Source organism: Coprinopsis cinerea, assembly GCF_000182895.1.
Source record: "Coprinopsis cinerea okayama7#130 chromosome 2 map unlocalized cont3.2, whole genome shotgun sequence".
In the NCBI taxonomy this organism is placed as follows: domain Eukaryota; kingdom Fungi; phylum Basidiomycota; class Agaricomycetes; order Agaricales; family Psathyrellaceae; genus Coprinopsis; species Coprinopsis cinerea.
In genome coordinates this window covers 1977790-2004395 of record NW_003307543.1, presented here as the reverse complement: position 1 = coordinate 2004395, position 26606 = coordinate 1977790, and the positions used below count along the sequence as shown (strand labels likewise).

Below are 26606 nucleotides of genomic sequence, written 5' to 3'. Positions count from 1 at the left end.
AAGATCGCGTGGTAAGTAACAGAGAACTACGAAACAGATTGGGAAGAAAAGTCCATTGAAGTCGAAGAGATTCGAGGGCCTTAGCGCTTGCCCTTGACTTTGCCGTTAGTAGCTTTCTTCTTCTTTGGACGATCGTCATCGGAATCGTCCGAGCCCTTGTTGCGGTTCTCACTACGCTTCATATCGGCTTTGGCGGCCTTGCGCTCCAGCTCGTCCCATGATTCACCTAATGACACCATTCATTAGCACTGACGCGAGGTCCTATGACGAAGAAAACCACATACCGCTATCCGAAGCATCGTCGTAGTCTTCAGATCCGCTGTCATCACTGCCACTAGCATCTGAGAAGTCAGACTCGTCGTCTGAACTCGACTCGGACTGGAAGTCGTCAGAATCAGCTTCGAACTCGGATTCAGAGTCCTCAGATTCGGACTCTGCGCTCTCAGCACCAGGAACTCCCAAGAACGACCATCCACCACCCTCCTGGAAGAACTCGTAGGGGTTGTCGTTGATATGCTTCATAATGGGACCCCAGTTCAAGTTGACCGGACCCTCAGCCATCGGGATGTCTACAGAGCTAATAAAGGGCACGCCAAAGTCAGCGTGTCGACCCACCCGATAAGAACAACGCAACTCACTCTAGCCAGTTCTTCACATCGTCCATTTGACTGGATTGGATAGAGTTGATGTGGAGGGGGGGTTTCGTGAAGTCCTTGAAGACCAGGATAAGATCGAATTGCTTGAGACCGTACTGCACACGTTCGAGGGAGGCGATTTCAATGTCGGTGAGAGTGACAACGAGGAAAGGAGGGTCCGTGAGGTGGACCAGACACTCTGTGGTGGGTTGCAAGCGAACACTTGTACGGAATGGAACACCTTCGAAGGAAAGCTCTCGGAAAGGGACATCGACTTCTAGCGTCTCGCCAAGCTAAAATCATTTCATGTCAGTACCTCGCTAAAACAAACACGTCGAGGGCAACTCACCGAGTGAGAAGCAGCCTCTGCAATCCTCTCCGCAAATGCCTTGACCTCCTTATTGAGGATGGCTCGGCGCTTGCGCTCTTGCTGTTCCATCTCAATTTCATCCTCGTCTCCATATCGATGCTTTCGCTTCCTGTTACCGGTCTCGTCGAACTGGACATCTGTAGCTTCTCGGAAGAATTGGACGTCCTGCCAACAAGATTAGGATACAATGTGCATACGGAAAAATGCGACTCACGAATGTCTTTTTCTTCCCAATGATGATGGGTGCTTTCAAGTGCAGATGGACAATAACAAGCAATTCATGATCGCAAGGCTGGAAGAACAAGTGCTTGACGTTGCTAAACAAGACGTCGACTTTCTGAGCACCGACAGACTGGTAACGAATACCATTCTGATGAATCTCAACTTCGCCCGGCAGTCGTTTACCGTCGAGCGCGGGTCGAATGAAGGCTTCCGAAAGCTTGTAAGGTCGTCGCCCCTTGATTTCGATGAGATTGCCTTGTTCAATGACATCGGCCATTTCCTTCTTCTGCTGCTCCCTCTTGTTTGCCTCCTTCTTCAACTCGGTGATCTGTTTCACAAGGTTGTCGAATCGGTGACCGTCTGGAGACCGATACGACACGGATCGGATGAAGGTGGCATCTGGGTCTTCGAAGGGCTACATGTAGAGTGTGAGTAGTATGTGAAACAACGGTATCAAATTGACCTACAGTATCCTCTTTCTTTCCAGCGAGTTGCCCAGGAGTCTGGAAGTTGATACGGAGATAGGTGAATTCACCCTCATCGTTCTTACTGGCGTTCTTGATTGTGTTGATGTGGAAAGGGACGGCGAATCCATGAATCGGGAGTATCACACTCTGAGCTTTACGGTCCACGTAGATCTGAAACCGACCGGTTCAATCAGACACACGGTAGGCAACGGCGCTACAATCAACCTTACCCTCAATTTCTCGGTTTCCTGAGGCAAAGCACCTTCGCCCTTGTAGCTTTGGAACTTCTTCCAGCTCTTGCCCTCTTTTCCACTCGTCTTTCCTCCGCCCTCCGAGAACCGCTCCAAGTTACTCTCCTGCAATTTCTCATGGAGCTCGCGCTGATGTTCGATGAGCCTAGCAGCAGCTGTTTGGTGGACCTCGTCTTGGACACGGCGTTGGTTTCGAAGAACCTTTCCTCCGACAGTCTTGACTTTGGCAGCGGCGCCGTTCGCCTTAGGGGCAGGGGCCTTCTTTTTGGGTTTCTCCTCGTCGCTCTCTGAGTCGAGGAAGAAGAGTGTCTCTTTGGAAGATTTGATGCCATCGGTAAGTAGTACGGACTTGTTGGTATCAACGCGAATAGTGTCGACCAGTTGCAGCGCGTATCTGATCCAATTTTTAGAGCTCGCGTTCTTCCCTGATGGATATAAACTCACTTTTGTCCGTTGGGCTCAGTTAGATCGGAAAAGCCCAAGCCAAGATTGAATGTCATATCTTTCTTGATTACGCGCGAATTCTTCCCAGAGAGAACATACGTAGCATCTCGGAATTCCATTCCAATCTGGCGGTTTCGTCAGTGGCTATACGGATAGATAACGGCACGAAGTTGCGTACACCAAATCCAACTGTCTTCACAAAATTCTTTTCCAGCTCGGGCTTGCGTTCTCGGACGTAGTTGACTGCATGAGCGTAGACTTCTTTAGCTTGCACGCCATCCTTGATGAACGAAAGTAACTCGGTTTGCAAGGAAAGCAGGAGATTATACTGAGATTCTTGGTCCTGAAATTCGGTCAGATGGAGAACTTGACCTACAAAGGCGTGTAGACGCACCGGATTGGGATCGACGATAAAGGTTCGGCCCACATTGGTCGAATAAGTCTTGTACCGCAAGCCAAAGGACGTCAGAAGGACACCTTTATGGGCGATGTTGTCCTCGGTGGATTCGATTGTATATCTCAAGTCATATCCAGTGCTGGAAGACTTGGAGATAATGATTGGTGGGTAACAAAACTCCGCAGATTGCCAGTCGATCTAAAGGCACAGTTAAGAATAGAAACGGTGAAACGTGCGTTGACCACATACATTCTCAAGATTCTTCCCTTTGCTCCAGACCTTCATATCGGGGCCCTTGGCATTATCACCTTCTCCGGAACCCAGACGCGTTTCAATTTGCGCCGACAGCATGTCATGCGATATCCTGGACTCTTTATCGAGGATAGATTCCAATTTCGGTGCAACATGGTGTTTCAAGAGAGTGGAAGTGAGATTGGCGGCAATTTGGACCAATTTCTTCAAGGTGAATGACAATGAGTACGCCAAAGTAGAGGGACCAGATAAGAATACAATACGTACTAGTTCCTCCTCGTCCTTTACAGCCATGAACGCCGAGACCGCGGGTCCCATTTCTACTGACTCAGGTTTCGTATCCGCTTCTGCAACGAGCTTCTGCCACTCGGTGACTAGCTTTCCGGTGTGGTTTTCCTTGAGAAGGGCCCCGACCCGTTTTGCAGATTGGTACTTCTGGAAGAATCTTGGGACAGCATCATTAGGCGGCTCTTTCGCCTTGGCCTGTGCGTGGATATCGAGAGGTGGGATCCCGGGCAATTTCTCAATTTGCGACAGGATTTTCGCTGACGTTGAGGTGGTCAATTTGACGTTTGCGTGTCGAATACAGGTTGAGACTGACCTTTTGACGTCGAACAAAGGACTGAGATCTTGTCCTTTTGGAAGAAGAAAAATGTGGAAGGAAATTCATAACCCAAGAGCCATTGCTATGGACAGGTGGCGTAAGCATGGTTGAATGGCCCGGACGTCCATGAAAGCGGAATGAGCGCTCACCTGGAAGCAGGTTCCTTTGCGCGTTGGCTCATCTTCTGAGGCGGGGTCACCGGCAAGCAGGAAGAGGCCGTCCACATCGGCTATGGAGCTGTATTCTTCATTCTGACTGGCGCTCTAGAACAAAAATCAGTTGCCTTAGTCGATGCATTGGTTCATGGGTGTCTGAGGGCGACGTACATTCCAGCCTTCGTAGACCTTCTTGACGCGGGCCGCAAAAGTAGCTTTATTGAGTTCTACCGGCATTTCCGACGAACTCTGAAAGCTGAGAGACACGGGAAGATGGGTGTTGCGGACAAGTTTTGATTCTGAACGCGTTCCACGATGACCAAAGCGCGTTCTGCTATTTCAGCGGAGCTCGAATATTTTGTTGCACATGATCTATTCAATTTCGCCTCCCTCTCTGACTCACTCTACTGACGACATTGCCGACTTAATATCTACAATTACAGGACGACTTCCACTTCGGGCGACAGCAGCGTTCACAGCAAGTCGTTTACCGGAACCATTTGGAACGAATTGTGCACCAAAAGCCTCGTGGATGTGGCTTGGAGAAGACTTCAGGTCGGGCAACGAGAAGACGATGCTTTGACCTACCCGAAGACGTGTAGTTTGCACGAAGACAGGGCCTTCAGGCGCTCCGCGAGAGATGGGCAACCGGCGCGCTTTCCTTTTCTCGTGAGGTCGAGCACTCCGTGCGGTGGAGTATGGGTCAAAAGAATGTCGACGTCGTCCGGAATGCGATCATATATTCCTGTTATTCACAGTCATTTTAGCATTCACTCCGAGCTGTTGCTACTTACGTTTAGCCTCTTCAGAATTTGTGTATTGGAAGGCACCGGAAGCGTATCGAGGAGCACTCTTGTTCGTTGTCATTCAGCTCTGGCCCCTTTATTCGCAATCTCAACCCCTACCGGTGAGCCGTATATCGTCCATGTCCTTCCTGATGGTAGCTTGAGACGCAGGAAGTCATGTTCCAGATAGTACACGCCTTTTTCATGCATGGCATCGCTCTTGTAGAGATTACAGGTCTCTTGGACATCTTGGTCGTTCTTTCAAAAGCAGTAAGCGACCGCTTTCAACTAGAGCAGTTTACCTACGGGGAATAAGCTCTCAGTGATTTCGGGATCAAGCCCCAACTAAACATTCAGCGTTCATCAGTTAAGCCTTCGAGACAGACCGGAGAAACGAGACGATGTACATCGTGATTGCCCCCTATTACACTTCAAGTACCAGGTTAGCGATCTACTCTGGAGTTGACAACTGAGGAACATACATTTTGAATGGGTGAGGCAGCGTCTGAAGCCATGCAGCAATGGCCTGAAGTTGTTCAGGATATCCCCAGGCCGTCAAATCCCCTGCGTGTAGCAGCACATCACCCAGCGGGACTCGCAGTGGTCGCGAATGAGTATCGGATATGCAGATTATCCTCGTCCACTCGTGTCCTGGATGGGGCGGAGCTGCATCGTATTCAGTGTAAACCACAATATCGTCTGAGAGTTTGTGATCCATGGTGGTAGTACGTAGCAAAGAAGGGTGAAAGGTGTGCAAGTGTGAAACAGACGTCAGCCTGTTCCGTGCACTCTTCTAAGGAGCATCGCCAAACTGATGTCCATCGAACTCTCCAGAACCACACATGTGTATTAATCGTAGGTATGTTACAAGTTGAACTGCGTCTCATCTAGTCATCTCCAAGTCCATGTACAGCGAGATCCTTAAGAATGAAGACAGCCTCTTCCACCCGGCTTTCCAGGACGGTCAGTCGCGTTTCCCGTTCTCGCCATTGTTGCAGTACCTCCCGCTCCATCCGTGTAAGCAGATTCTCGTCTTGCTGTACGTCAGTGCGTAGGCTCTTTTCCAGGATGGTTTTCACCTCGGTGACCTCACGCTCTGCCCGACGCCGTGCACTGATGTTGTACAAGGTTTTGTAGGCATTCCCAAGGAGTGACGAATATGCCTTGTACAAGTCGACATACCTGAAAAGCGCTCATTAGTGGACACATACAGGATGGGATAGACAAGACTTACCATAGGTAGAATGTCCGCGTAGGATTCCGATCTGCACTTTTCGGGACTTCCTGCGTACTGACCAAGGAGTCCGCCGACAATGCAGCCAAGAGAGGTCGCACATCCTTGGACGCCATCAGAACCACTTTGGATATCTACCATTGCACAGGGTCAGTTCATTTGTCAGAGGCTTCCCAGTAACACACCACGAACCTGCTTCTCATCCATCTTCCCGGTATCCAACAGCAGTCGAATGATGCGCACCCCTTCAGGGCCATGCTTTTCCTGCGCCATCGCCTCCAACAACCGACGCCTCAGCCGCCTTGAGATAGTCTCATAGTCAACTTGGACCTTGGATCCTCCAAAGGACAAGAAAGCGCCAGCCTTGCCAGCGGGTGTGGGGTTATCTGCTGCAGCAAGAAGCCCAACATAGTCTTTCACACATGTCGCAAGAGGAACCTTTCTGGAGGAATACACCAGACCAGATGACAACTCGCGGTCGTCCGTTAGCAGCATGATGACATTAGAAACGGAGACGGGATCTACGAAGAAGTTAGACGTAGGGCTTGCAGGCACAGTTACAAACCATACCAGAACGTGCATCGGACAGGCTGGGGTTGGCGCCCTCTGTAGCCTTGATGGCCGCTTGCATTACGCTTCCAGCTTGAGAATTGTAGCGATCCTTTGCTGCGTTAACGATAATCTGTAGGAGGATGGATAAGCTAATAAACAAACTTAGGTCGAATGAAAGACTTACCTCGTTACGAATGTGAACATTGAACCGTTCGCAGTTCACCCGGAAGAAGACCTCATCCTAGCTAACGCGTCGATATAGAGCATGCAATCGTAGAAGGAGAAGAGTACTAACATCAACGACAGTTTCTTCCTCAAGTGCTTTTTTCTATCATGCCATTCGTTCAGTACCTGGACACCATACAAAACCAGAACACACACCTTGCTGGATCGATGACCAGTCTGCTCCTTCGCTTTCCGTTTCTAGACCTAACATAAGGATTCGATGTTCAAGCAACCAAGAAGGGCAACCAAACACACCAGACCAATTTTTTCAGATTCATCATCTTCCCGCTTCAGCCGACCTTCAGCAACCTCCTTCGCTTCTCTCAGCTGTTTCGCCGTAGGGAATCCAACGATCTTCTTCTTTTCCTCAATCTCATACTGAATAAGTCGATCTCGAGGAGATACATGGGACCGTGGTGTTGATGCCTTGAGGTAGGATCCAGAAACCAGTTTGTAGAGCGCTTGTTTGTGCTGGGCGAGGGCTGGAGGGTTCTCTTAGTAGTTCCCAGACGCAACGAAGCCGTGAAATAGTACCCTTGGATTCATGGACGTGCAACAAAGCAAAAATATCGGGCGGCCTCAACTTCCCATGGTCCATTATGATTTGAACAATATCTGCACCCTGCAAAAACCACACCATGAGCCATCCTCCCATCCGGAAAGGCCAAACTACGACTCACTGCTTGCCCAAACAGTTTTTCAGCCTGGAAAATATACCGACCATATCTCAGGCGCATCAGACACTCGTCCAAGTTCACTTCGTACATCTCCTGCTCGCCCTCGCTTTGCACATGCCAAACGATGTTATGTTGAATCAAGACCAGTATGCATCCTCGGACAGTCCGTGGTCGAAGGCCAGAGTACCGGACTAGTTGAGGCATAGGCAACCGACCACGAACCAAGAGAACTGACGCGACTTTCTGGCTTGCATAGTCAGTAAACGAGCTGGAGTTCCTTGAACATGTCGTGCTCACTGCGGTCAGAGGCCCGAATTGTGTATGAATGATCTCATCGCATAGCCGTCCAGTGTGAAAATCCGCCATAAACCGGATGTAAGGGAGGTAAAAGAAGAAATAGGAGGTAGCCCCGAGCCCAGAAGAGTGTCGAGAGCGAAGGTTTGCAAAAAGGTTACCAGTGAGAGATGCAAACCGGACGCAAAGTCACAGTGATCTCAGCTTTTCATTTCCCACGGAACGTTTTTATCATTGGCAGCAAAGACAATACAGTACCTGTATTCTGGACTTGGGAAGTATATAGGGTAGAAACGTATGCGAAAAATAATGATACAAATGCGTAAGGAATAACAACACGTGGTGACGCATAACGAGGGGAAAAACGAAAGTGCCCAGGGTTGAGTGGATTAGCGTGCAAAGGGGTTACTTATGATAATTGCCATTTTGAAAGCTGTCAAGGTTAGCCCACACCGAAAGCAAAACAACCAGATACAAGGAAAAAATGCAATAACTTAGCCTCGTTAATCATGTTCACATCGCAAGAGAAAAAGCATGACCTTATTCAGACCTTTCAGTGCAGGCGCGTCCGTTTCGCATCTGCAGGGACACAATCAGCGCCATCAGAAGGAACGCAATGTAAATGATCATACCTTGAGGCGAAGGTGTCAGATTGCCCTCCAAGTCATCTTCATCCGCGTCAATGTCATGGTAGCTTCGCTTTGACCGGGCGCTTGAAAGAGTAACGGAACTTCCGTCGGACTCGAGGATATTCTCATTGTCTCCGTCCAACGGAGAATCCGCTTCTCCTTCGCCGTCAAGGTCACCGTCCCAGTCTCCGACATCCGCGTCTCCCTCAGTGTTCTCAATATCTTCTTGTCCTACTGAAGGATATTGTTAGCGGGGCTGTAAAGAACGGAAAACGTATAGTAGCGTACCTTCAGTCGTGTTAGCAGGGTCCTCAGTAGCATCGAAAGCGAACGATTCGTGGTTTTCATTCGTCGGGGCCGCCGGCTCCTCACCCAGCTGTTCGTTCGTGGAGGCCCCATCTTCACCCTCCAAAAGTTCACGGTCTGTAGTCAATAATACGATCAGCAATAAAGCAGGAAAGGACGTGAAAGCAACGAACCGAGCTCGTCATCATCTTCGTCGGGTAACGGCGGAAGCTCCTCCAGCGACGGAGCTTCGTGCTCCACAGGGTGAGAGGCATCTTCATGAGTTACCTCCGCCTGTCCTTCCTGTGTCTGCTCTTCCGATTCCTGTGCAACCGATACTCCATCTTCCAGAGAGTGTTCTTCCGAATAGCTGGAACCGTCTGCATCCTCCTCGTAGAGATTCTCGTCCTCTTCTTCGTAGTATACTTCTCCAACTTCAGGGTCTGCTTCATAGTAATCATATCCTTCTTCTCCTTCGCCGAAGTTTGCATCATCATGTCCCTCCAGCACGTTCTCCTCTCCTTCGGTGGGCGCGTCATGTCCCTCCGAACCTTCGTCGTTGGGTTGTTCCACTGGGTCCGGATCAACATAAACAAGGGCCTCCTCATCCTCGCCCAGAGTCGGCGAGCCGTCCCTCTCTGCTGATTCCACGGCAGGTTCGGCTTCAGGCACAACAGTCGACTCAACTCGGTCGTCGCCGTCCCCGGAAAGTTGAATCTCGTCCGTGCGCACTTGCTCCGTTTGGACCTCAGGGCCGTTGCCTGTGTCGCCATGTCCGACGTTGTTCTCATCCTCTTCGATCTCTTCCAACTGTGCCCCTTCAGGCCATTCGTGCGCACTGAAATCTTGTTGGTCCTGATGCGTCGCGTCGACTTGGCCGGTGGCGTCAGTACCTGCATTGTGCGTTGATTTGGGTTCCTGTTCAGCGAGGTCACCCGTTCCCTGCAGAAATTGCTGTGCTTCCGGTTCCCGATGATAATCCAGTTCTTGCTTCTCTTCAGGTTGGGGTACTTCAGCGCGCTCTACGTTTTGATCGTTTGTTTCTTGGACAGTCGGGTCTGCTCATAGTCGGTCAGGAAGATCGATGTACAATCGGTGAAATCAGACACCTACCGGACTCTGATATCGCATAGGGGTCATCTTCATGAACGAGACGCTGTAGCTGATCCTGCAATTCTTGATACCGCACGGCGAAACGGGGAGTGTTCATGTGTAACTGTAATTGCAGTAGGCCTGTGTGGAAGGAATCATGCAGAAGGCTCAGATCGTGCAGGGAAACATCTTGGGCATAAGCATTGTCCTGAGAGGAAACCAGCTCAACGAGAGAACGAAATTATAGGAGAGAGAAACATACCTCAGAAACAGAAAGTTGAAGGCTGTCGACGAAGATTCCAAGCTCTGCCTGCCCCAGCACATCGCAATGTTGCTGAAAGACATCAGTCTCTCGGAGGGCGGTGAAGAACGTGGGTAGCGGCTCATAAAACAACATAGGTCGATCTTGGAACATAACGGACGAATCAGAAGGGATGCCATGGTCCTCGTCGGTCGGACGGTTGAACAAAGGAACCGAGTGCTGCAAGAAATCAAGACGGAGAACGACAGCCGGAGGATCGGAATAAAAGCCGGTCAATGCCTCTTCACCTGTATACTCCTCTTCGGGTTCATCTGCACGAAGTTCAGGTTGGGGTTGGGCTGGCTGGACCTCGGTATTAGAGACCTCCTCTGTCCCCTCAACATGTTGAGGCGCGTATTCTTCCCGTGGCTGTTCGTTATCCACAGGAACAGCATTGACATCGACCTCCCCTGATGCCTGAGGGACGGCAGGTTCAGTGGCACTTTGGCCTTCCACTGTCTGCTCTTGTTGATGTTCTGTCATCTGTTCGCCTTCATGCATTGCGTTTTCAGCATGCTGTTCTGGCACGCCTTCACTGATCGAAGTCGTAGGTTCCGGCTGAGGATGCGAGTCATGCGACTCAATGACCTCTGGTTCTGGGTGCACGGTAGGTGCTGCGGCAGGGGAGACGTCCGTCGCGGGCACTTCTTCGACAATCGCGGCAGGCTCTGCGACGGAAACTGGAACGTCGAGCGTTTGTTCCTGCTGAGGTGTATCGGGCACCACCGAATCGATCGATGGCGCGGAGACGATGGACGCCTCGGGTGCGTGTGATGGTGGATAAGATTCCACTGGGAGGGCCAAAGCCACCTCAGGGCTGGGGCCCGCATCGACAACCTCGACGTCTTGAACTTCAGCGGTATCCTCGACAATGGCTTCGGACTCGTCTAACATTTCATATTCAGCGTTGTGACCTTCAACGTAGTCTTCCATTTCAACTTCGATTTCGATGTCTGTTCCTTGGGACGTGGAGAATGCCAGCTGGGTATCGGGAATGGTAGAAGAAAAGTCCATCGTCGTGCTTTTAGTTGTAGCCTGAAAAGAATGTTTTTCAGGAGGCAAATCAACAAGGCGGGTCAGAGGTCCACGCACTATTGGGTATGTCGAGTCTTGGACCTCCTCCATGACACCATCTTCCTGAGACCAAGGATCCGATGAATGTGGCTGCATTGTAATGTCGTAGTCGCTTGCATAGTCGCTCATAGGAGCGTCAATTGCCCCTAGCATTGTCGACATCGTCCAAGGGGTAAAGCCTTTCGCTCCTAATCGTTTGGGTAACGGTGAAACCAGCAACGTTCTCTCAGCAAAGGCTCAGGCGAATTTCGACACATTGATGACTAATGATGCTGCGCACTGACCTCCACCCAAACGCGCCGAACGGCGATGTCAACGACCCGGCAAAGTTGAAGACAAACGGTGAGTTACAACCTTTATATCGCATCCAAAGAGTCTAACAAACGACTTCAGATCGTGTAAAGATGGCCACAGAAGTGTCGGAACGTGCTCTGGCACATGAAGCGGACACGGAGTTCCTCGTTCGCAAAAGCATGAATACCGGATACCAGGTGTTGTCCCTTTTAACGCCTCCTGCATATACCGCGTTTGTTATTGCACGACGGGGAAGGTCTGCATGGTCTCTGAATCGGACGCTACGCGCAACCTGGGTTGGCGGACTGACAGGTGCGTTTCAATCCTTGATACAGAACCACAAACACTCACTCCCGTATTACAGGTTCTGCCGCCTTCGGAGGTGGAGCTTACCTTCGTTATGCAAATACCAGCTACGAAACGACCAAGGAAAAGAGAATAGCCTCTGCGTATGATGTGTGTACACCGGTTCTCTTCGATGTCCATCATGTTTACACTCTTCACAGACCAACAGGATAAGACGCGAGGACCACTCAACAATCGGTGCAATCCTCATGGCAGTCATCACCCCCGCTCTCTTTTGGAACAGAGCAAGCAGTATCAATTGTCCGTGGATTTTGTTTGAGTAATTGGACATGGAGCACTAACCCTTCTCTATTACAGTAATCCTCGGAGGAGCAGGTCTAGGAAGTACAGCAGGTGTAATTACCCACTACTTCCGCAATCTCTCAGGGGACGTGCCACCAAAGGTCGAACCACCACCCGTAGGGCACGATAATGAGCATAACCTCTAGAACAAGAACCCACAACCTCCACTCAATCTGACCTCGCTTCGTCCTTCAACCTCCCATCAATCTCCGGACTAATAACAAGCAAATCCTGGGTCGTCTCCTTCTCAGCATACGGACACGGTTCTCCCTTTCTAGCCCCAGACCCATCAAACGCATCCACCGAACTCATATGCTGCACAGCAGGAACATTCTGCTGGTGCCTGTAATGTGCAAACGGCTTCCGGTTGATAACCTTGTGCACGACATTCCTCCATTGTATCCTGGCTTTAGAACTCGACTCTTCAGACAGAGCGAGCCGGAGCTTGGGGTGGATAACGTCGCCGTTGGGTACCGATTTAAGACGAATCATCTTGTTGACATAGTGGGATCCTGTCGTTGGTAGGGGGTCGACATCAATCTAAACATTCTAGAGGCTTATGGACATACCGAGCAAGTACTTGCGCACGATGGCACTAACCAGGACACCGCACTCCTCATCGACAAGACGCTTACACCTCTTGAGAACATCGTACCCGTCATGACCATCCGCCAGATACTCTCGCGTTACAATCCTGTATTTCCTCCCCTCTTTCGTCTTCTCGACAGGCACATGGTCAACATGGCCGTGCGACTGATTCTTGTCCACATTCTCCACCTGTAACCATACACCAGTAACACGGTTTCCAGGCTCCCTTCTCGAGTCCCAAGTGACCTTGAATCCTGAAATAACCGGGAAACGCCTTTACAACGTCAGTCACCTCGCTTCAGAGAGAAAACAGTGGGCGGACCTACCCTTCTTGAGCAGGCCACTTGCTTAATCCCGCTTCTAGTGCCTCCCACAACGTCTCCCCATCCATCTCAATGACGATGGCCGGATCCTCAAATGGCAAAATCTCTAAAATATCTCCAAGCGTAATCACCCCAGGTCCATATGTCGAGTCTCCGCGTAACGTTCCAGCGCAGATGAATACCCCGTCCGCTCCTTCACATCCATTCATTGCCAAAGTGTCGTCGTATGCAGGACGGATAATGTCGGCGAACCAGTTGCCTGCAGCGGATTCGGTTGTCCGGATGTGGTGGCCGCGCAGATCCAATAACACGGTGCTCTTGCAAACCGGAGCTTTGAGTGTCGAACTTACTGACGAAAGGAGCTTTTCGAGTAGTTTGCTCATGCGTTCGGATTTCGGTGTAGAAGGGGAGACCGTGTGTCGTTTACCTGGACCGATGCGTTAGACCCGTGAATGGCAGTTCAGGTATGAATAACCCATGCCCACCTGTGATCCTCTTAACAACCTTATTCCTTGCGCATCCCTCCGGCGTATCCTCCAGCTCGAGTTCAATCTCGCTGAGATCCCTGAAATCCGACCCACTCTTGACGACCAAAATGTCTCCCTCGTCTCCCTCTGCACCCAGTGTAGGCGCTGCGACATCGAAGCCTTCCCATCCATCAACTCCCTTGGGAACAAAGTACAGATGATCATGGCCTCCAAGCAAGAGGTCAACACCGTGAATATCTGCGATAGGAGTCTTGCGCTGGTGCGAAGGGCTAAGCGCGAACACATCCTTTGCTAGTTGGATATCCTTGAAAAGAGTCGATCAATACCATGCCTTCCACCGCGGACAGCTTTATCTTACATTCGGTAACCTGAGAAAACCCAAGAAGTCAGCGCTTAGCGTCTTGGCAACACAGAGAGAAGATCCAAGAACTCACCGGCAATGCGTGAGTCCAACGATGATGTCACACTTGTATTCACCCTCTGGATCCCTTAACCGTTTCGAAAGTTCAACAGCGGTATCAGCCATCGATTTGTACTGGAACTCTGCAGGCCATGAAGCTACAGTCGCAATCCATTCCCTAAGCGCTCAACCCCGTCAGATCATCGTACAAGAGCAAGAAGCTGGAAACTCACTTCTCCACCAACCCAATAAATCCAATCCTCACTCCACTCCTTTCTAGAACAACAAATTCTTTCAGAGCGCTAGGGACTTGTCCCGTTGTAGTGTCGACAATGTTGCTCAACAACCATGGCTTTGAAACAACATCAGTTTCCACGACAAACGGAACACAGAGACATGACACTCACAAAAGCGGTATCGCCAACCAATTTCGAAAGATGCGGATAACCTGTGTAGAACAGTCGTCAGACGAGGTCCTCTCTCCTAAAAGGTCAGTCAGTCGCAAGTACCGAAATCGAAATCGTGGTTCCCTAAACCAAATTCAGAGCATGAAAGACTGATAACGCTGGTAGAGGAACATACCAGTAACAGAAACATCGATCTTCAGCTCATTTAATACAGGAACCTACACCGCTCGTCAGATCCTACGACGAAAGGACCTTCCCAACGCAAGCACCCACCATATGGCTTCCTCGCGTCACCGAACTCTCCACGGACGGCGAAAATACATCCCCGCTGAACAAAACCAGACCATTCTTTCCTTGTTCTCCTTCACAGTCGTTCCAGTTGCCCCTCAGACTATCAACCAACCACGCAAACTGCGTGACATCGATCGTCTCACTCGACGTATTGGTGAATTTCTGAGGTGTTACGCGATACACATCGTTGAAATGCAAGATCGAGAGCTTGTTGGTCGTTGTCGAGGACTTGGAAACAGTCATGGCGCGGACGACGATAGACAGATGGTGAGGGTACGAAATGAAGAAAGCGAGAGATTAATTAGATTATCCCGGAGTGATGATGTAGTTATTGGTTGTTAGTGCCTCCGCGATGTGCGGGAGCACAAAGGGACCGCCTTCATTATGACTCTAAAATACATACGCGCGTTGTTACAACAGATGTGACGCCTCCAGAACTCATGAGTGAGACACTGGTTGCTGACTAGTCACAAAACCGACAATATAGAGGCAGGCGAACAATCTGGTTAAAGCCAAACAGGATACCTGGGACAGTGAAGCTGCATCTTCGTGTGCTGCCAAAAGTACTGGAGGAATCGGGGTGGTGGTATGGGTGTGTAAACCGAAAGATGCAGGAACCGCTCTAGTCTGTCTCCGTCTGGTCTCGAGGCCGATACTTGATATCTCTTGCTTCCAATTCAGCTTCAACGTCTTCAGGAACACGGCCCTTCACCCTAACAGCGTACATCCCTCTCGCATATTTCGCTGTGAATATCCAGGTCAACAGCAGCATAAGAAAGGAAGAAACACGACGCACATGTCCTCTGCCACCTCGCCACCCAGCTATTATCAGGATCAATGACAGCAATGACTCCTTCAAAGTACGTCGTAGTGCAGGTACTAATCCTGTCAGTGTTGCCTTTGAGCTGTTCACCACTGTCAGTCACACATGCAGCCAATCCCCCAGATAAATTCGCGCACCTGGAGGATCTCCTCGCAGTTTGGGCACCCATTTCTTCGGAAATCGGCAGGTAATTGGATAATAGAGCATAGCAGACATGCTCTCAGTTGCTTGGAGCGGGCTTGCGGGGGAATGGCAGCCATGCTTGACGATGGTAAGAGTAAAGAATTGAGCTCGGTCCCATTCCCTGACCCGTGCTTGGCCCCGCTTGGCACAGCAATTCTCATCCCTCAACGAGCGCTTGTCCGCCAGGCCAAAAAATGACTTGGGACTACAAAGTCATACATCCAGTAGTATACAAAAATTGTTTCGGTTCCCAGTGCGCAGAACCTCCTTTTTGCTGAACAGCCGCGAAGGGCCGGTGGAAGTGCCCTTCTGATATAAATAATACACCATCTTGCCTCCCTCTTTCCACTTTTCTCGAAGCTGCACGAATCCAACGGCTTCCATGAGTTCTTTAAACCGTTCGAAGGTCAGGTATCTCGAGTTGGAAAGACAGGGTAACGGTAACTGCAGGGAATCCTTCAGCCTCTGGGATGGTGATGGAGCACCCAGACGTACCGCTACGAAAAAATAGCCATTCTCTCCCAGCATCTCATGCGCAAGCCTCAGCATCCGCCCTCTATCCTTTGCGTCCGGTACAAAATTCAGTACCAGACTCAGACTAATTGCCTCCCACTTCTCCTTGTTCTCTACAGGGTCAAGCTTCAAGAAATCCTGCTCCTTGATCGCTGGATGCCTCGAATTCAAGTCGATGGGGAAGACGTCGATCCAGGATGAACATGACTGATAGTTGTCAGGTTTCAGAGCTCCGACTTCTAGTAGCCTACGGGACTTCAGGATACAGACACACCGAGAGAGAAAGGACGTGTACCTGAGCTTCTCCTTTCTCTGCAGATGCGCCCCAAGCTCCTTTAACCACCCAATAAAAATCCTATGACTCCCCCCACCCCGATCTTCCTTCTGGCCCACAGCAGACATATGTTGATACCTCTCCAACCCTCCCAGCTCCTCGATTCTGTCTTCAATCTCTTTCAGCTCCTTATACGTCTCCGCATTCTTCAACCCGCTCTTCTGAAGGTACGCCTGTCGTTTCAAGAGTACATGAAACTCGCGAATCACAGTACGCGTAACTTGAGGTTTGCTCGCGCTCGTTGTAGCACGGTCCACGGGTACGACAGGGACTTTTCGTTTACGTGCTTTGGGCATGGGGATGGGTCAAGCCATGTCGAAGTGGTTGAAGAGAACAAGCGGTGAAATGAGGACAACCTTCGCCTCCTTACGTAACACATGGACCTCAATACTTCCCTGCTCGAAACGAGAAGACAGTTGAGAGAAAGAAACCCCAAGTTGTAAAATCTAAAATGTGGTTTGGTATATGGTACATTACGAACCTATAACCCCGACAAATGAGATGGTTTACAGAGAAAGGAGTGATAGCTAGCTAGTCATGGAGGGATGAAATTCGAAAGGGAAGGGTAGAGATGGTAGGCAGTGCGCTGAATAGGAAGGTCGTCTCCGGGTCCACCGAATGATTTACACGAAACCTCGTCCACCACGTTTGGCATCGATCCTCTTGAAACGCTCATCCTCTTGCCTCTGCAGGATGTTTTAGCGGACGGAAACAACAAAGGCATCAAGCAACGTACCTTCTTGATGACACACAACGAGGTAAGGAACAGGCAAATAACAATAGCCATGTAACCGTAAACCTGCAGGCGCGTTAGCCATCACCCACAACAAAGCGTTACAGCGCAAGGGATAGACGTACGGTTGTGAAGATGTTATTCAAAGTTGAATCAGCAAAAGCAGTGATGGGCGTAACGCAGAAGTTGGTCATGAATTCTGGGTCAACCGGCAGAGCATCGATGACCTCTCGGCTGGTGCAGAACGATCCGCCGATTTCAGCGAGGTCGGTGCCATTGAAATAGCCACAGCACTTGAGGCGGTCTTGCAGGATGATACGAGTGGCGGGAGATGCGGCTTCCCACAGCACCCTAAAGTTGGCCCGTGGTTGCAAGGTCCAGTACCAGACGAAGGTGCCGATAACCACGATGCCGAGCGCGTCGAGTAGGAGAGCCCAATTGAGGATAACAAAACCGAGGGTGACATGGCTGCGTTGGACAACGGCCGCCACTGATATAACGAATGTGACGAGTAAGGATACTCCAAGGATTGTTCCGGCTGTTAATCGTCTTGCAGTCAGGGGAATGTTAAGTAGACGAGACGGGGGCCAACTGACCAGTCAATTCGGAATTGGAGAGCACCATGTTCATGAGAACATCGGGGGCGCGCCAAGTGATGGAGAGAACCAAAGCGACGATGCCAGCAGCGAGGAGGCAGACGTCGAAGAAGGCATAAGCAGCCATAAGCTTGCGGGAAACCATCTTGAATGAAGGGAATGCTAATGTGACCGACTGTGGAGGCGATGAGCTGGAACATCGAGGACAAGGGAGGCCGCGATACTCACCAAAAAACAAGGACAGAAAGAGCCAGTGACCTCTCAGAGAGTCAAGAAAATGGGAGAAATGGATAAAAAGGAGATAAAAACAAAGGGCTACTTGAGCTTGAAGAAAGAGTATAAAGGAATGGACGTTCAACGCCCCTTGCGCTGGAAAGAACGAAGGGAGAGGTGAGAGGACGGAAGAAAGCAGTGAAGCGAGAGAAGCGCACCTTTTCCAGACTACAGAGGGGAGAGATCAGAGAAAAACCCGCTGAAACAGGCAGGTCACTTGGTTATAGGCAGATGGCCGTTGGCCTCCTTGCGTTGCGACGCGGGGCCTTTTTGCTGATCGCCATGGCTACACGTGATCTTGCACAAGAATAACCAGGGCCCCGACGTATTCCAGGCCACAAAATATTTGATTGTTCAATGTTCAGAAGGTCTACACGTTTGATAATACCAGTCGTCGCAGTCGGTGCAGAATATACTACATTTTATCGAGTTGGAGTCGGCGCAGTATAGTTGTTCATCTCTGTTCACTGCCTCGCACCGTCGAGTCAGATCCGGCACATGCCGCGATGTACTTAAGCCAGCACCGCTGTACAGGTCCTCCCCACACACTTTTCCTTTCTCTTTCTGATACCACCACATACTCTCACAAACTCCACCATGTCTGACGATTGGGATACCAAGCTCGTTATTGGCCAGAAGCGCTCCGTCGCAAAGGTCACAAAGAAAGAGTCTGATCTTAATGGTGTGTACCGCGTTCGCTGTGCTTCTATTATCTTCCATGGTGCTGACCTAGTCCCACAGCTGTAAGTTTTCAACAAAATTGATCCAGCCTTCCAAAGACTGAACACAAATGAAATAGGCTCGTCGCGCCGGCGCCGTAGTGGGCACAGACAAGAAGATTGCTGGAGGCTCCAACAAGGCTCATGCCGGTACGCTCGTTGACATTTCGGTCATCTTTCCGAGGCTAAACTCGTCTTTTAGGCACCGACCACCAGCGCATAGCCAAGCTTGACCGTGAAAACGAAGTTGCACCCCCTCCCAAGGTTTCTCCTACCGTCGGTCGCGTACGTTGCTCTCTCACCTTCACACGACTTGGTCGCTCAACAGTTCCCCACAGGCTATGCAAACCGCCCGACTAGAGAAGGGTCTGACGCAGAAGGACGTTGCCCAAAAGATCAATGAAAAGCCTGCCGTCTTGCAAGACTACGAATCCGGAAAGGCCATTCCCAACCCCCAGATCCTCGGCAAGCTCGAGCGAGTGCTCGGTGTGAAGCTTCGTGGTTCCAACATTGGACAGAAATTGGAGGGGCCCAAGAAGACGTAACGCGCTTTATGGCCCCTCCATAGCTTTGCTTTCCATGTACCATTAGACTTAGACGCTGTTATACCATTCGTATTTGCATTATATCGTACAACAGTCAGTGTCTGCGCAGTGATAAGATATATAAGGTGAGTCCGATAACCAAAGCCGATAAGAGGAAAAGGTGCGTCATTTACTTGAGGGTATTCGGAGTGGGGATGGGCGACTCGTAATGCTGTTGCCCTGCGACATTCGTGCCCTTGTTGCTCGAGAACTTGCTCTTGACATAGGTCTTGCCAGCCCGCTTGAGCAATGCCCTACGACCAATACCTCGCATGTCGACATAAACCAACCCGACATTGCGAGCTGTATTCGCGATCATAGTTGACGACTCCGCTGCTTCCTCGCCGTATTTGTGGTGCATGACTTTGCCCAATTGCGCCGTGCCAGTATCCAAGAGTTGTCGCGTTGAATGATCAATCGTCGAAAGGATCAAATCTGCTGAGATGAGCACCTTATCCTTTGTGCTTAAACGGGGAGGAAGGGGTGGCGGAACAGGTGAGGGCGAACGTCGAGGAGGCAGTGGCGGTCCATTTGGAGTCTGGCTGTACGCAGGTGGCGCAAGCCCAGCGGATTTGGACGACGAAGATGAGGTGATTGAGGGGGCTGGAGATACCTGATTCAGGTCCGCAGATGGGCCTGTGCCTCCAGTGCGGAGGAAGGCCGTCTTGTCCCGCTTGGGGTTGGCACCGATGGCCTTGCGAATCATGTTATCGATGAATCCGACCGTCTTGGCTGACACCTTGACAGCCTCGCCACTGACAGCGTGGACTTTACCCAAGCCCTTTCGAGTGCGCTCTGAAGTGAGGAAGACCAGCGCACGGGGACGAGGTGGAAGGGGAGGAGGGGTGCCTCCAGGCCCCGCAGGTGTCGATCCATCTTTGCTGGGAGTTCTGGCTGGAGTGTTGGCTCCTGAATGATGAGGAGATGGAGTCGAGTGGTTGATGTAGTAGTTAGAGGCTGCAGTAATGGTGGTAATCATAAGATTGGTCGTCATTGAAATGGCATGGCTATGGTGGAACAGTCAGATATCCATCTAGCAACAGATGCTTGCAAACATACCTGACAACTGTCGCGCCTTTCGTGATCCAATTCTGTTGGTCAGGAGGGACGACACGAGCAAAAGCTTCGAGTGCATTGGCATCCGAATCTGCAGGGGACTCCTCCGAGACCTCGATAACCACGGGGTCGTTTTCGTGACCTCGGGTGTGCATAATTGGATCCTCCCTGATCCTGAAACGGTCTTCAACCTGGCCTACGACCTCGCCGGTGGACTCATCTACCATAACAAGATGGCCCCGCAGGTCTTTATCCTTCGTCACCCCTCCGATTGGTACTGTTCCCAGCGACTTTGTGGTCGCTTTGAGGGGTCCTCCCGAGGTGGCCCCTTTCTCCGATCCGCCAGCTGCGCCATTGTAGCTGCTCCCCCTCAAATCTGCATGGTACTGAGCGAGGATGCTCTCGAACGTGTCCAGGTCCTCCAGATATCCGGGTGGATTATTGTGTGACAGATGGAAGGTGAGGTTGATCTCGGTAGGGTCAGTCGCGCTGCCATAAAAGTTGTAGATCCTGACGGTGGGTCCATCGATGCGTTGCACGATCCGTTCAGGATCCAGGGGAGTCTCTGAGGTGTTTAATCGCAAGACGAGGTAGACATCGCGCTCGACGCCGCTGGATGCACCTGGGTGGGGCACGGTGACACATTCGAGAGACAGAGTTCCAGTGTCGGTTTCCCTGTTCTGGGTGAGGGAGACATTGGGGAGGACTAGGAGGGCGAAGGCCTCGGAGGGGACGACCATAGCTGTTGGGGAGAGGAACCCCTTGGAGGTAAGGGGCTAAATAGCAATTATTGTCTATCGCTGAGGTCATGTTGTCTCCTTTGGAAAGGCCTGATCTGCTGCGGGAATAGCCACGCTTGGATAGAGCACAGCCTCCTTTGGCTCCGAAGGCTCTGTCGCGCTCTCGGAGACGCGTTCATTTACACCACCGACCACCACCCAACCGATAAATCATGCCCCGCGAGATCGTCACCGTCCAGCTAGGGCAATGCGGGAACCAGAGTGCGTTGGTGGCGTGTCCTGACTCGTTTTCTTGTGCTGAGGCATTTCGATCTACCCACAGTGGGGGCCGTGTATTGGCAGCGCCTGTGCGCGGAACATGGTATCAGCAGCGAAGGTATCCTGGAGGAATGGGCCACCGAAGGAGGAGATCGAAAGGACGTGTTTTTCTACCAGGCAGATGATGAACATTACATTCCACGAGCCATCTTGGTGGATCTCGAACCTCGAGTACGTGTTTGCCCACATTGGCTTGGAATGTGTTCAAGAATTTCAGACTAGGTGATCAACAACATCCTCGCATCACCGTATGCGAACCTCTACAATCCAGAGAATATTTTTGTATCAAAAGATGGTGGTGGTGCAGGAAACAACTGGGCACAGGGATACTCGGCTGGAGAACGTATCTACGAAGATATCATGGAAATGATTGACCGCGAAGCAGAAGGCAGCGACTCATTAGAGGTACCTCCCCTCCTCTTCTCTCAGAATCACATATATTCACACCATATACCAAGGGCTTCATGGTGATGCACTCGATAGCAGGAGGAACAGGCTCAGGCCTAGGCTCTTTCCTCCTCGAACGCCTAAACGACAAATTCCCGAAGAAACTCATCCAAACATACAGCGTCTTCCCAAACGCGCAGGAAGGAGACGTCGTTGTGCAACCCTACAATTCCCTTCTCGCCCTAAAACGTCTAGTGAATCATGCAGACTCTGTGGTCGTGCTTGATAACGGTGCCTTGGCTAGGATATCTGCAGATCGACTGCACGTGCAAACGCCGTCGTTTGACCAGACTAACCAACTGGTATGTTAATTCTCCCTGGCTGTAACAAATGTACGACTTACAGGCCATTGAAGGTCTCAACCGTAATTGCCGCAAGCACGCAGACACTTCGATATCCCGGTTATATGAACAATGACCTCGTTGGCATTATCGCCTCCCTGATACCCACACCTCGATGCCACTTCCTTATGACTTCTTATACCCCGTTTACTAGCGATCAAATTGACAAAGTGCGGATCTCATTTATCATCCTCGTGCAACACACTAACCTAGGAATACGAATAGGCCAAAACCATTCGGAGAACAACAGTGCTCGACGTGATGCGCCGCCTCCTCCAACCAAAGAACCGAATGGTCCTAACAACACCTAGCAAGACAGCCTGCTACATCTCTATTCTGAACATCATCCAAGGCGAAGTTGATCCTACAGACGTCTGTTCCCTTCATTTCGTGTATTCACAGTTTTGGCTGACCGAATAGGATATCTAGGTCCACCAATCCCTGCTGCGGATCCGAGAACGACAACTAGCCAACTTTATTCCGTGGGGTCCAGCTTCGATCCAAGTGGCTCTGACAAAGAGGTCACCCTATGTTACGACTAACCACAGAGTGAGCGGGTTGATGTTGGCCAACCATACCAGCGTTGCATCGGTACGCACATCCCTATCCCCTCATTCCGGATGAGATCCCGTTAATAATATGCTACTGTAATCCCTTCTTTCATTGAAAAAAGCTATTCAAACGCATGCTGGATCAGTTCGACCGACTACGAAAAAGGAACGCTTTCATTGAACAATACAAGAAGGAAAAGATGTTCGCCAATGGGTTGGAAGAGTTTGACGACGCTCGGTTTGTACATGATTCATTGTGCACAATTCATATGCTCACTTCATCCGCAGCGCAACATGCGACGAGTTGTTAAAGGAATACAAGGCTTGCGAGAGCCCGGACTACGTTTCATTTGTGCGTGGTTTGCGTTCTTCTCTTTCAGGGGTTCTCCTTGTTCATATGTATCTCAGGGTGGCCCAGACGGTGATCAGTCATGAACACCCGACTACTCTTGCCTCATTTTTGTATCATATCTTCTTGTCGAATCTAATGTTCGAAACGACCTCATGACCCTTTATCCCAGACTGCGCCCATTCATAATCGCCGGGTGCCGAAGGCTACTCATACAGATGCTCAAATTCGTCGTTCCGCATCACAAATGGCCACTTCGGATTATTTATCTGTTCGACTCGGTTTGAAATTAGTAATGTAAGTTGCGCTAGGGGTCCTAAAATACAGATTGTCCGTGTATATAACTAACTACGCCAGAAGCACCCAACGGCTATATGTAATCAGGGAAGATTAAGAAAGTCCACGACCATACACGGTCAGAAGTGCTCCTATGGATACACATGGCCGAATGAAGATACCCTAAAAAATCGCCACATAGATCCAGAACCCCTGCACCAAATGAAAGTTTAGGGATTAAGAACTAAGCATCGCGAAGAGGAATGTAAAAGCAGTTAGAGCAGTCACAGGGAGGCCAGGTCGACTAGCAAGCAACCCAGAAGCAGAGCCTTTCAAAGGGTCAGCCCGGCCACCAGCTTCGTCGATCTCGACCAACTCCTCGCCACATAGTCCCGATCCTTTGAGTTGGCTGCTTGGTACCAGAATGACGGGGACACCACCGAGAGAATACTGGGCGTCAACGGAACCACCGGCTCCTACCACCCACTGTTGGCAAGTGACCACGCTGGCAGAGGCGAACACCGTCAGAAACTATTGATGGAAAGTCTATGTCAAAACTCACTTGGTAAGAGGCGTCTGAGAAGCATATGGCGTCTTCGCAGAGATGTGGGTACCGACTTGGGGCTATTTGAGGTTTCAATCAGTTCAGAAGTCCGTTTCCCCCATTTTTGAATGATTGAAATGACCACAGAGAAAATAAATAAGGTAAGAATAAGAGAGGAAAACTTACGGGAGAACCGATGGTCGTCAAGATAGAAATCACAGACCCCTTGATGAATGCTACACCATGAGGACCAGAAGTGAGAATTGTCGTCTCTTGTTGAAGCCAGTCCGTAGTTTTGATGAGGTGATTGCGAAGCATGTTGAGCATGGTGATATATTCGTAGGCGGTGGAATTGGCATAACCGCTGGGCCAGAGTGCCTCACGGTTGTGCTGAAAAAGTGTAGGTAAGGATTCCGGTAAAGGGAAGGAAAAATAAACGCACAGGATCGCCGAGGCCGCTGAAACCGTGCTCTTGACCATAGTAGACCACAGGAATACCCTCCGTCATAAAATTCCAAGCCATGGCATTACTTTAACCATAGTTAGTCAGGCATTTTGGAAGTCTGATCGCGGGTCACCTACTATAGACTCTGGGGGTCCACAGACAAGTTGTGCCATCGAGGAACGTCGTGGTTTTCCAGGAAGTTCCCAACCAGGGTCAAATCCTACAGGGAGAAGGGAGTTAGGACAACGAAAGAGCGGAAAGGGAAGGGAAGGCGACATGCCTTGAATTTCGCCTTTGACTCCTCAAAGACATCTACGAGACCAGTCACATTGGCTGGGCCAGGAATAACGTATGCATCTCGAATAGCCGAGTACATGGGGAAGTTGAGCACAGAGTCTAATGGACCTTGCCATTGCGCAACAGGGCTGTTGAATGACTTTAAGTGAGGTTTGCGACAAAGAGGTCCAGTCGGCTTACTCCACTTCAGCTCCACCGAAGACCTCGCCCATGCAGAAAACGCCAGCCTTGCCGCAAAAGTCGGGCCAAAAGTCAGCCTGGACGTGTCTACAAGGTGCAAACCAGATTGGTGAGTGTCACGCGTCCGGGCATTAAAACTCAGCGTAACGGCACACATACTTTGCGGCTGGAACGGGAAATATAAGCAACTGACTGGGTAGGCGGAGTTGAGCGGCGCTTACCATCGATACGTAAACCATCAATCTTGTACTCCTTGACGAACGCTTCGATCCATTCTCCATAACGTTGAATGACTGTTGGATTGGTAGTGTCGACGTCCGCGAGGGGTACCTGCTCGTCTCCCATCCAACATACTTGTTCGCTTGTCGAGTTGCTGTAGTCGATGGGACAATAGGGATGATAGAATGACTGGCGATGGCTCATGTAAATCGCAAATGAAAATCGTACACAGCGGGTAGCTTACAGCGTCCTTAAAGAAGAATTCAGAGTTCTCGTAGTCGGGTGTCGTCGAAGTGGTCATGACGTGGTTGACTACAATATCAACCATCAGGTACCTTTCGAAGGAGGAAGGTTGAGACAGTTGTGGTATGGGAAACGACTGAGAGATGCTCACATGCCACGCTTGTGCAGGTCGTCGACGAGAGCATGGAGGTCCTCGGATGTACCAAACTTGCTGTTGAGCTGTGTGATATCTGTGACCCAATAGCCATGGTATGGATCACCGTAAGGTGTTCGCGGTCCTTCATAGTTTTTGTGGACGGGGCTTATCCAGACTGGGCATTCCGTTCAAGAAAGGTGAAGATCCGAAAGACAAAAGGACGTACTCGCCGTGAAACCGGCATTCTGGATGTAATCAAGACGGTCGCGGATTCTGCGGGAAATGAAGGTGAGCAAGTTGCGCGGGCGAGATAGCTGTTTGAACGCACCCATTCCAGGTTCCCCCGCAGAACGTTTGCCTCCCTGTGTCACACTCGATGGGTTCAGTTCCCGGAGGCAGGGCGAAGCGATCTGTAAGAAGTCTGTGCGGAAAGGAGAAGTTTGAGCATGGTCATCAAATGAAATTGATTTTATTGACTTACTGGTAGATGGAACGACTTCTCCACTCATCAGCAGTGGCAGCGTATCCCAAAGTTGCAAAGGCGATTAAAAAGTATAGGTTTGTAAATGAGAGCATGGTGGTGGGGGGTAAGGAGCGGTGGTCAGAGTTAAACGAAAGTAAGGGGAAAAGCTGGCGAGCAGCGTTTAAATGAGTTCGTCGCTGTCGCTGACGACGTCGGGACGGGCTGTCGTCAATTTGGAGATGGTGGTAGGAAGGAAGAGATGGCCGGGCAGAGTGTGTCGGATGAATTCTCACATGGGACACTGGGAAAAGAGTTATAAATGGCGGCTGATGTCGATGTCTGCTTCCGGCAGACAAGCTGGCCCACAAATACTCATGAATGCTCGTTCCGCTTAGGCGCCGAAACTTTGACTTCTTGATGTGGGGTATCACGCTCGCCCAACTGCCCACATTCTTCCATTGAAGAAGGCATGGTTCCCGAAGAGAGGGATTCGTGCTCCTACCTTGAACCAACCTTTTTCAAATAATTTCAACGGTGTCTTGTCCGAGCCCATATGCTTCGTCGCCCTCCAGAACTTTGTAGCCGTAATGCTCCCGTCTCCGGCTGGATACCGCCGCACCCTCTTATGTCACTCCATCCTAACTTCCGCTCGAACAAGCCAAGTCGCTAAACCCAGTAAACCATCGGAAGTCACCAAACAACACGTACCATTGGACATGTTCAATCCTGCAGTTGGAATAAACGGTATTCTCTTCGAGAGAAAAGGGCCCGCTTCCACAAGCTTTGGAGACCGTTTTGACACGGGAAGAACCACGTAACCCTGTGTGATCGGCTTGGCATGCCCGCACCAACCAACCTA

General features: G+C 50.5%; 13 protein-coding genes across 13 annotated transcripts; 3 read left to right on the top strand and 10 right to left on the bottom strand.

The window, feature by feature from the left end:
* Window positions 1-80: 80 nt before the first annotated feature.
* Window positions 81-4034, bottom strand: CC1G_05155 (FACT complex subunit SPT16; the record flags this gene model as incomplete). The annotated part of the gene is made up of 15 exons (XM_001833403.2): window positions 81-226; window positions 285-577; window positions 639-928; window positions 985-1170; window positions 1220-1642; window positions 1695-1865; window positions 1925-2339; window positions 2390-2514; window positions 2568-2732; window positions 2784-2984; window positions 3036-3242; window positions 3306-3583; window positions 3640-3724; window positions 3792-3905; window positions 3969-4034. 15 exons carry the CDS (start codon window positions 4032-4034, stop codon window positions 81-83), a joined length of 3165 nt encoding a protein of 1054 aa, XP_001833455.2.
* A 347-nt stretch (window positions 4035-4381) lies between these two features.
* CC1G_13952 (hypothetical protein) lies at window positions 4382-5097 on the bottom strand (the record flags this gene model as incomplete). The annotated part of the gene is made up of 5 exons (XM_002911866.1): window positions 4382-4542; window positions 4592-4649; window positions 4703-4840; window positions 4889-4927; window positions 5065-5097. The coding sequence occupies 5 exons, from the start codon at window positions 5095-5097 to the stop codon at window positions 4382-4384; spliced, it is 429 nt and encodes a 142-aa protein (XP_002911912.1).
* A 372-nt stretch (window positions 5098-5469) lies between these two features.
* Window positions 5470-7474, bottom strand: CC1G_05154 (hypothetical protein; the record flags this gene model as incomplete). Its single annotated transcript, XM_001833402.2, has 10 exons — window positions 5470-5764; window positions 5817-5950; window positions 6009-6337; window positions 6387-6498; window positions 6553-6609; window positions 6664-6696; window positions 6750-6791; window positions 6849-7075; window positions 7128-7215; window positions 7274-7474. The coding sequence occupies 10 exons, from the start codon at window positions 7472-7474 to the stop codon at window positions 5470-5472; spliced, it is 1518 nt and encodes a 505-aa protein (XP_001833454.2).
* A 643-nt stretch (window positions 7475-8117) lies between these two features.
* CC1G_05153 (hypothetical protein) lies at window positions 8118-11126 on the bottom strand (the record flags this gene model as incomplete). Its single annotated transcript, XM_001833401.2, has 7 exons — window positions 10964-11126; window positions 9833-10906; window positions 9592-9778; window positions 8673-9536; window positions 8482-8616; window positions 8197-8424; window positions 8118-8143 (listed from the first exon to the last, which is right to left on the bottom strand). Exons 1-7 carry the CDS (start codon window positions 11105-11107, stop codon window positions 8118-8120), a joined length of 2658 nt encoding a protein of 885 aa, XP_001833453.2. The 5' UTR covers window positions 11108-11126.
* An 88-nt stretch (window positions 11127-11214) lies between these two features.
* CC1G_05152 (hypothetical protein) lies at window positions 11215-12033 on the top strand (the record flags this gene model as incomplete). Its single annotated transcript, XM_001833400.2, has 5 exons — window positions 11215-11287; window positions 11339-11551; window positions 11604-11695; window positions 11746-11845; window positions 11903-12033. 5 exons carry the CDS (start codon window positions 11215-11217, stop codon window positions 12031-12033), a joined length of 609 nt encoding a protein of 202 aa, XP_001833452.2.
* A 22-nt stretch (window positions 12034-12055) lies between these two features.
* On the bottom strand, window positions 12056-14627 carry CC1G_05151 (flagellar associated protein; the record flags this gene model as incomplete). The annotated part of the gene is made up of 11 exons (XM_001833399.1): window positions 12056-12399; window positions 12457-12749; window positions 12802-13225; window positions 13284-13590; window positions 13645-13654; window positions 13721-13864; window positions 13920-14038; window positions 14094-14134; window positions 14196-14216; window positions 14269-14311; window positions 14367-14627. 11 exons carry the CDS (start codon window positions 14625-14627, stop codon window positions 12056-12058), a joined length of 2007 nt encoding a protein of 668 aa, XP_001833451.1.
* Window positions 14628-15006: 379 nt separating this feature from the next.
* On the bottom strand, window positions 15007-15467 carry CC1G_05150 (transcription initiation protein spt4; the record flags this gene model as incomplete). The annotated part of the gene is made up of 3 exons (XM_001833398.1): window positions 15007-15128; window positions 15181-15289; window positions 15345-15467. The coding sequence occupies 3 exons, from the start codon at window positions 15465-15467 to the stop codon at window positions 15007-15009; spliced, it is 354 nt and encodes a 117-aa protein (XP_001833450.1).
* Window positions 15468-15603: 136 nt separating this feature from the next.
* CC1G_05149 (nucleolus protein) lies at window positions 15604-16533 on the bottom strand (the record flags this gene model as incomplete). Its single annotated transcript, XM_001833397.1, has 3 exons — window positions 15604-15834; window positions 15886-16150; window positions 16199-16533. The coding sequence occupies 3 exons, from the start codon at window positions 16531-16533 to the stop codon at window positions 15604-15606; spliced, it is 831 nt and encodes a 276-aa protein (XP_001833449.1).
* A 147-nt stretch (window positions 16534-16680) lies between these two features.
* Window positions 16681-18070, bottom strand: CC1G_05148 (tetraspanin). Its single transcript, XM_001833396.2, has 6 exons — window positions 17998-18070; window positions 17795-17935; window positions 17567-17741; window positions 17096-17508; window positions 16974-17036; window positions 16681-16923 (listed from the first exon to the last, which is right to left on the bottom strand). Exons 3-6 carry the CDS (start codon window positions 17709-17711, stop codon window positions 16861-16863), a joined length of 684 nt encoding a protein of 227 aa, XP_001833448.1. The 5' UTR covers window positions 17712-17741; window positions 17795-17935; window positions 17998-18070; the 3' UTR covers window positions 16681-16860.
* A 355-nt stretch (window positions 18071-18425) lies between these two features.
* Window positions 18426-19183, top strand: CC1G_05147 (ylMBF1). The gene is made up of 4 exons (XM_001833395.2): window positions 18426-18523; window positions 18639-18708; window positions 18761-18843; window positions 18897-19183. The coding sequence occupies exons 1-4, from the start codon at window positions 18437-18439 to the stop codon at window positions 19101-19103; spliced, it is 447 nt and encodes a 148-aa protein (XP_001833447.2). The 5' UTR covers window positions 18426-18436; the 3' UTR covers window positions 19104-19183.
* An 89-nt stretch (window positions 19184-19272) lies between these two features.
* Window positions 19273-20938, bottom strand: CC1G_05146 (hypothetical protein; the record flags this gene model as incomplete). Its single annotated transcript, XM_001833394.1, has 2 exons — window positions 19273-20149; window positions 20202-20938. The coding sequence occupies 2 exons, from the start codon at window positions 20936-20938 to the stop codon at window positions 19273-19275; spliced, it is 1614 nt and encodes a 537-aa protein (XP_001833446.1).
* Window positions 20939-21150: 212 nt separating this feature from the next.
* On the top strand, window positions 21151-23030 carry CC1G_05145 (tubulin gamma chain; the record flags this gene model as incomplete). The annotated part of the gene is made up of 10 exons (XM_001833393.2): window positions 21151-21199; window positions 21261-21427; window positions 21479-21661; window positions 21715-22005; window positions 22059-22214; window positions 22270-22416; window positions 22474-22635; window positions 22718-22833; window positions 22884-22947; window positions 23004-23030. 10 exons carry the CDS (start codon window positions 21151-21153, stop codon window positions 23028-23030), a joined length of 1362 nt encoding a protein of 453 aa, XP_001833445.2.
* Window positions 23031-23457: 427 nt separating this feature from the next.
* Window positions 23458-26040, bottom strand: CC1G_05144 (alpha-amylase; the record flags this gene model as incomplete). Its single annotated transcript, XM_001833392.2, has 14 exons — window positions 25766-26040; window positions 25613-25705; window positions 25511-25557; window positions 25300-25459; window positions 25150-25240; window positions 24908-25094; window positions 24846-24852; window positions 24687-24773; window positions 24526-24634; window positions 24347-24429; window positions 24207-24294; window positions 23951-24154; window positions 23783-23844; window positions 23458-23725 (listed from the first exon to the last, which is right to left on the bottom strand). Exons 1-14 carry the CDS (start codon window positions 25858-25860, stop codon window positions 23458-23460), a joined length of 1581 nt encoding a protein of 526 aa, XP_001833444.2. The 5' UTR covers window positions 25861-26040.
* Window positions 26041-26606: the final 566 nt, after the last annotated feature.

Coding starts and splice junctions, on each gene's coding strand:
- CC1G_05147 (XM_001833395.2), top strand. CDS start 18,437: ATGTCTGACGATTGGGATACCAAGCTCGTTATTGGCCAGAAGCGCTCC. Junction 18,709..18,760: donor CTCCAACAAGGCTCATGCCG/GTACGCTCGTTG, acceptor CTCGTCTTTTAG/GCACCGACCACCAGCGCATA. Junction 18,844..18,896: donor TTTCTCCTACCGTCGGTCGC/GTACGTTGCTCT, acceptor AGTTCCCCACAG/GCTATGCAAACCGCCCGACT.
- CC1G_05148 (XM_001833396.2), bottom strand. CDS start 17,711: ATGGTTTCCCGCAAGCTTATGGCTGCTTATGCCTTCTTCGACGTCTGC. Junction 17,509..17,566: donor CTCCAATTCCGAATTGACTG/GTCAGTTGGCCC, acceptor GACGATTAACAG/CCGGAACAATCCTTGGAGTA. Junction 16,924..16,973: donor CGTTGTGTGTCATCAAGAAG/GTACGTTGCTTG, acceptor AACATCCTGCAG/AGGCAAGAGGATGAGCGTTT.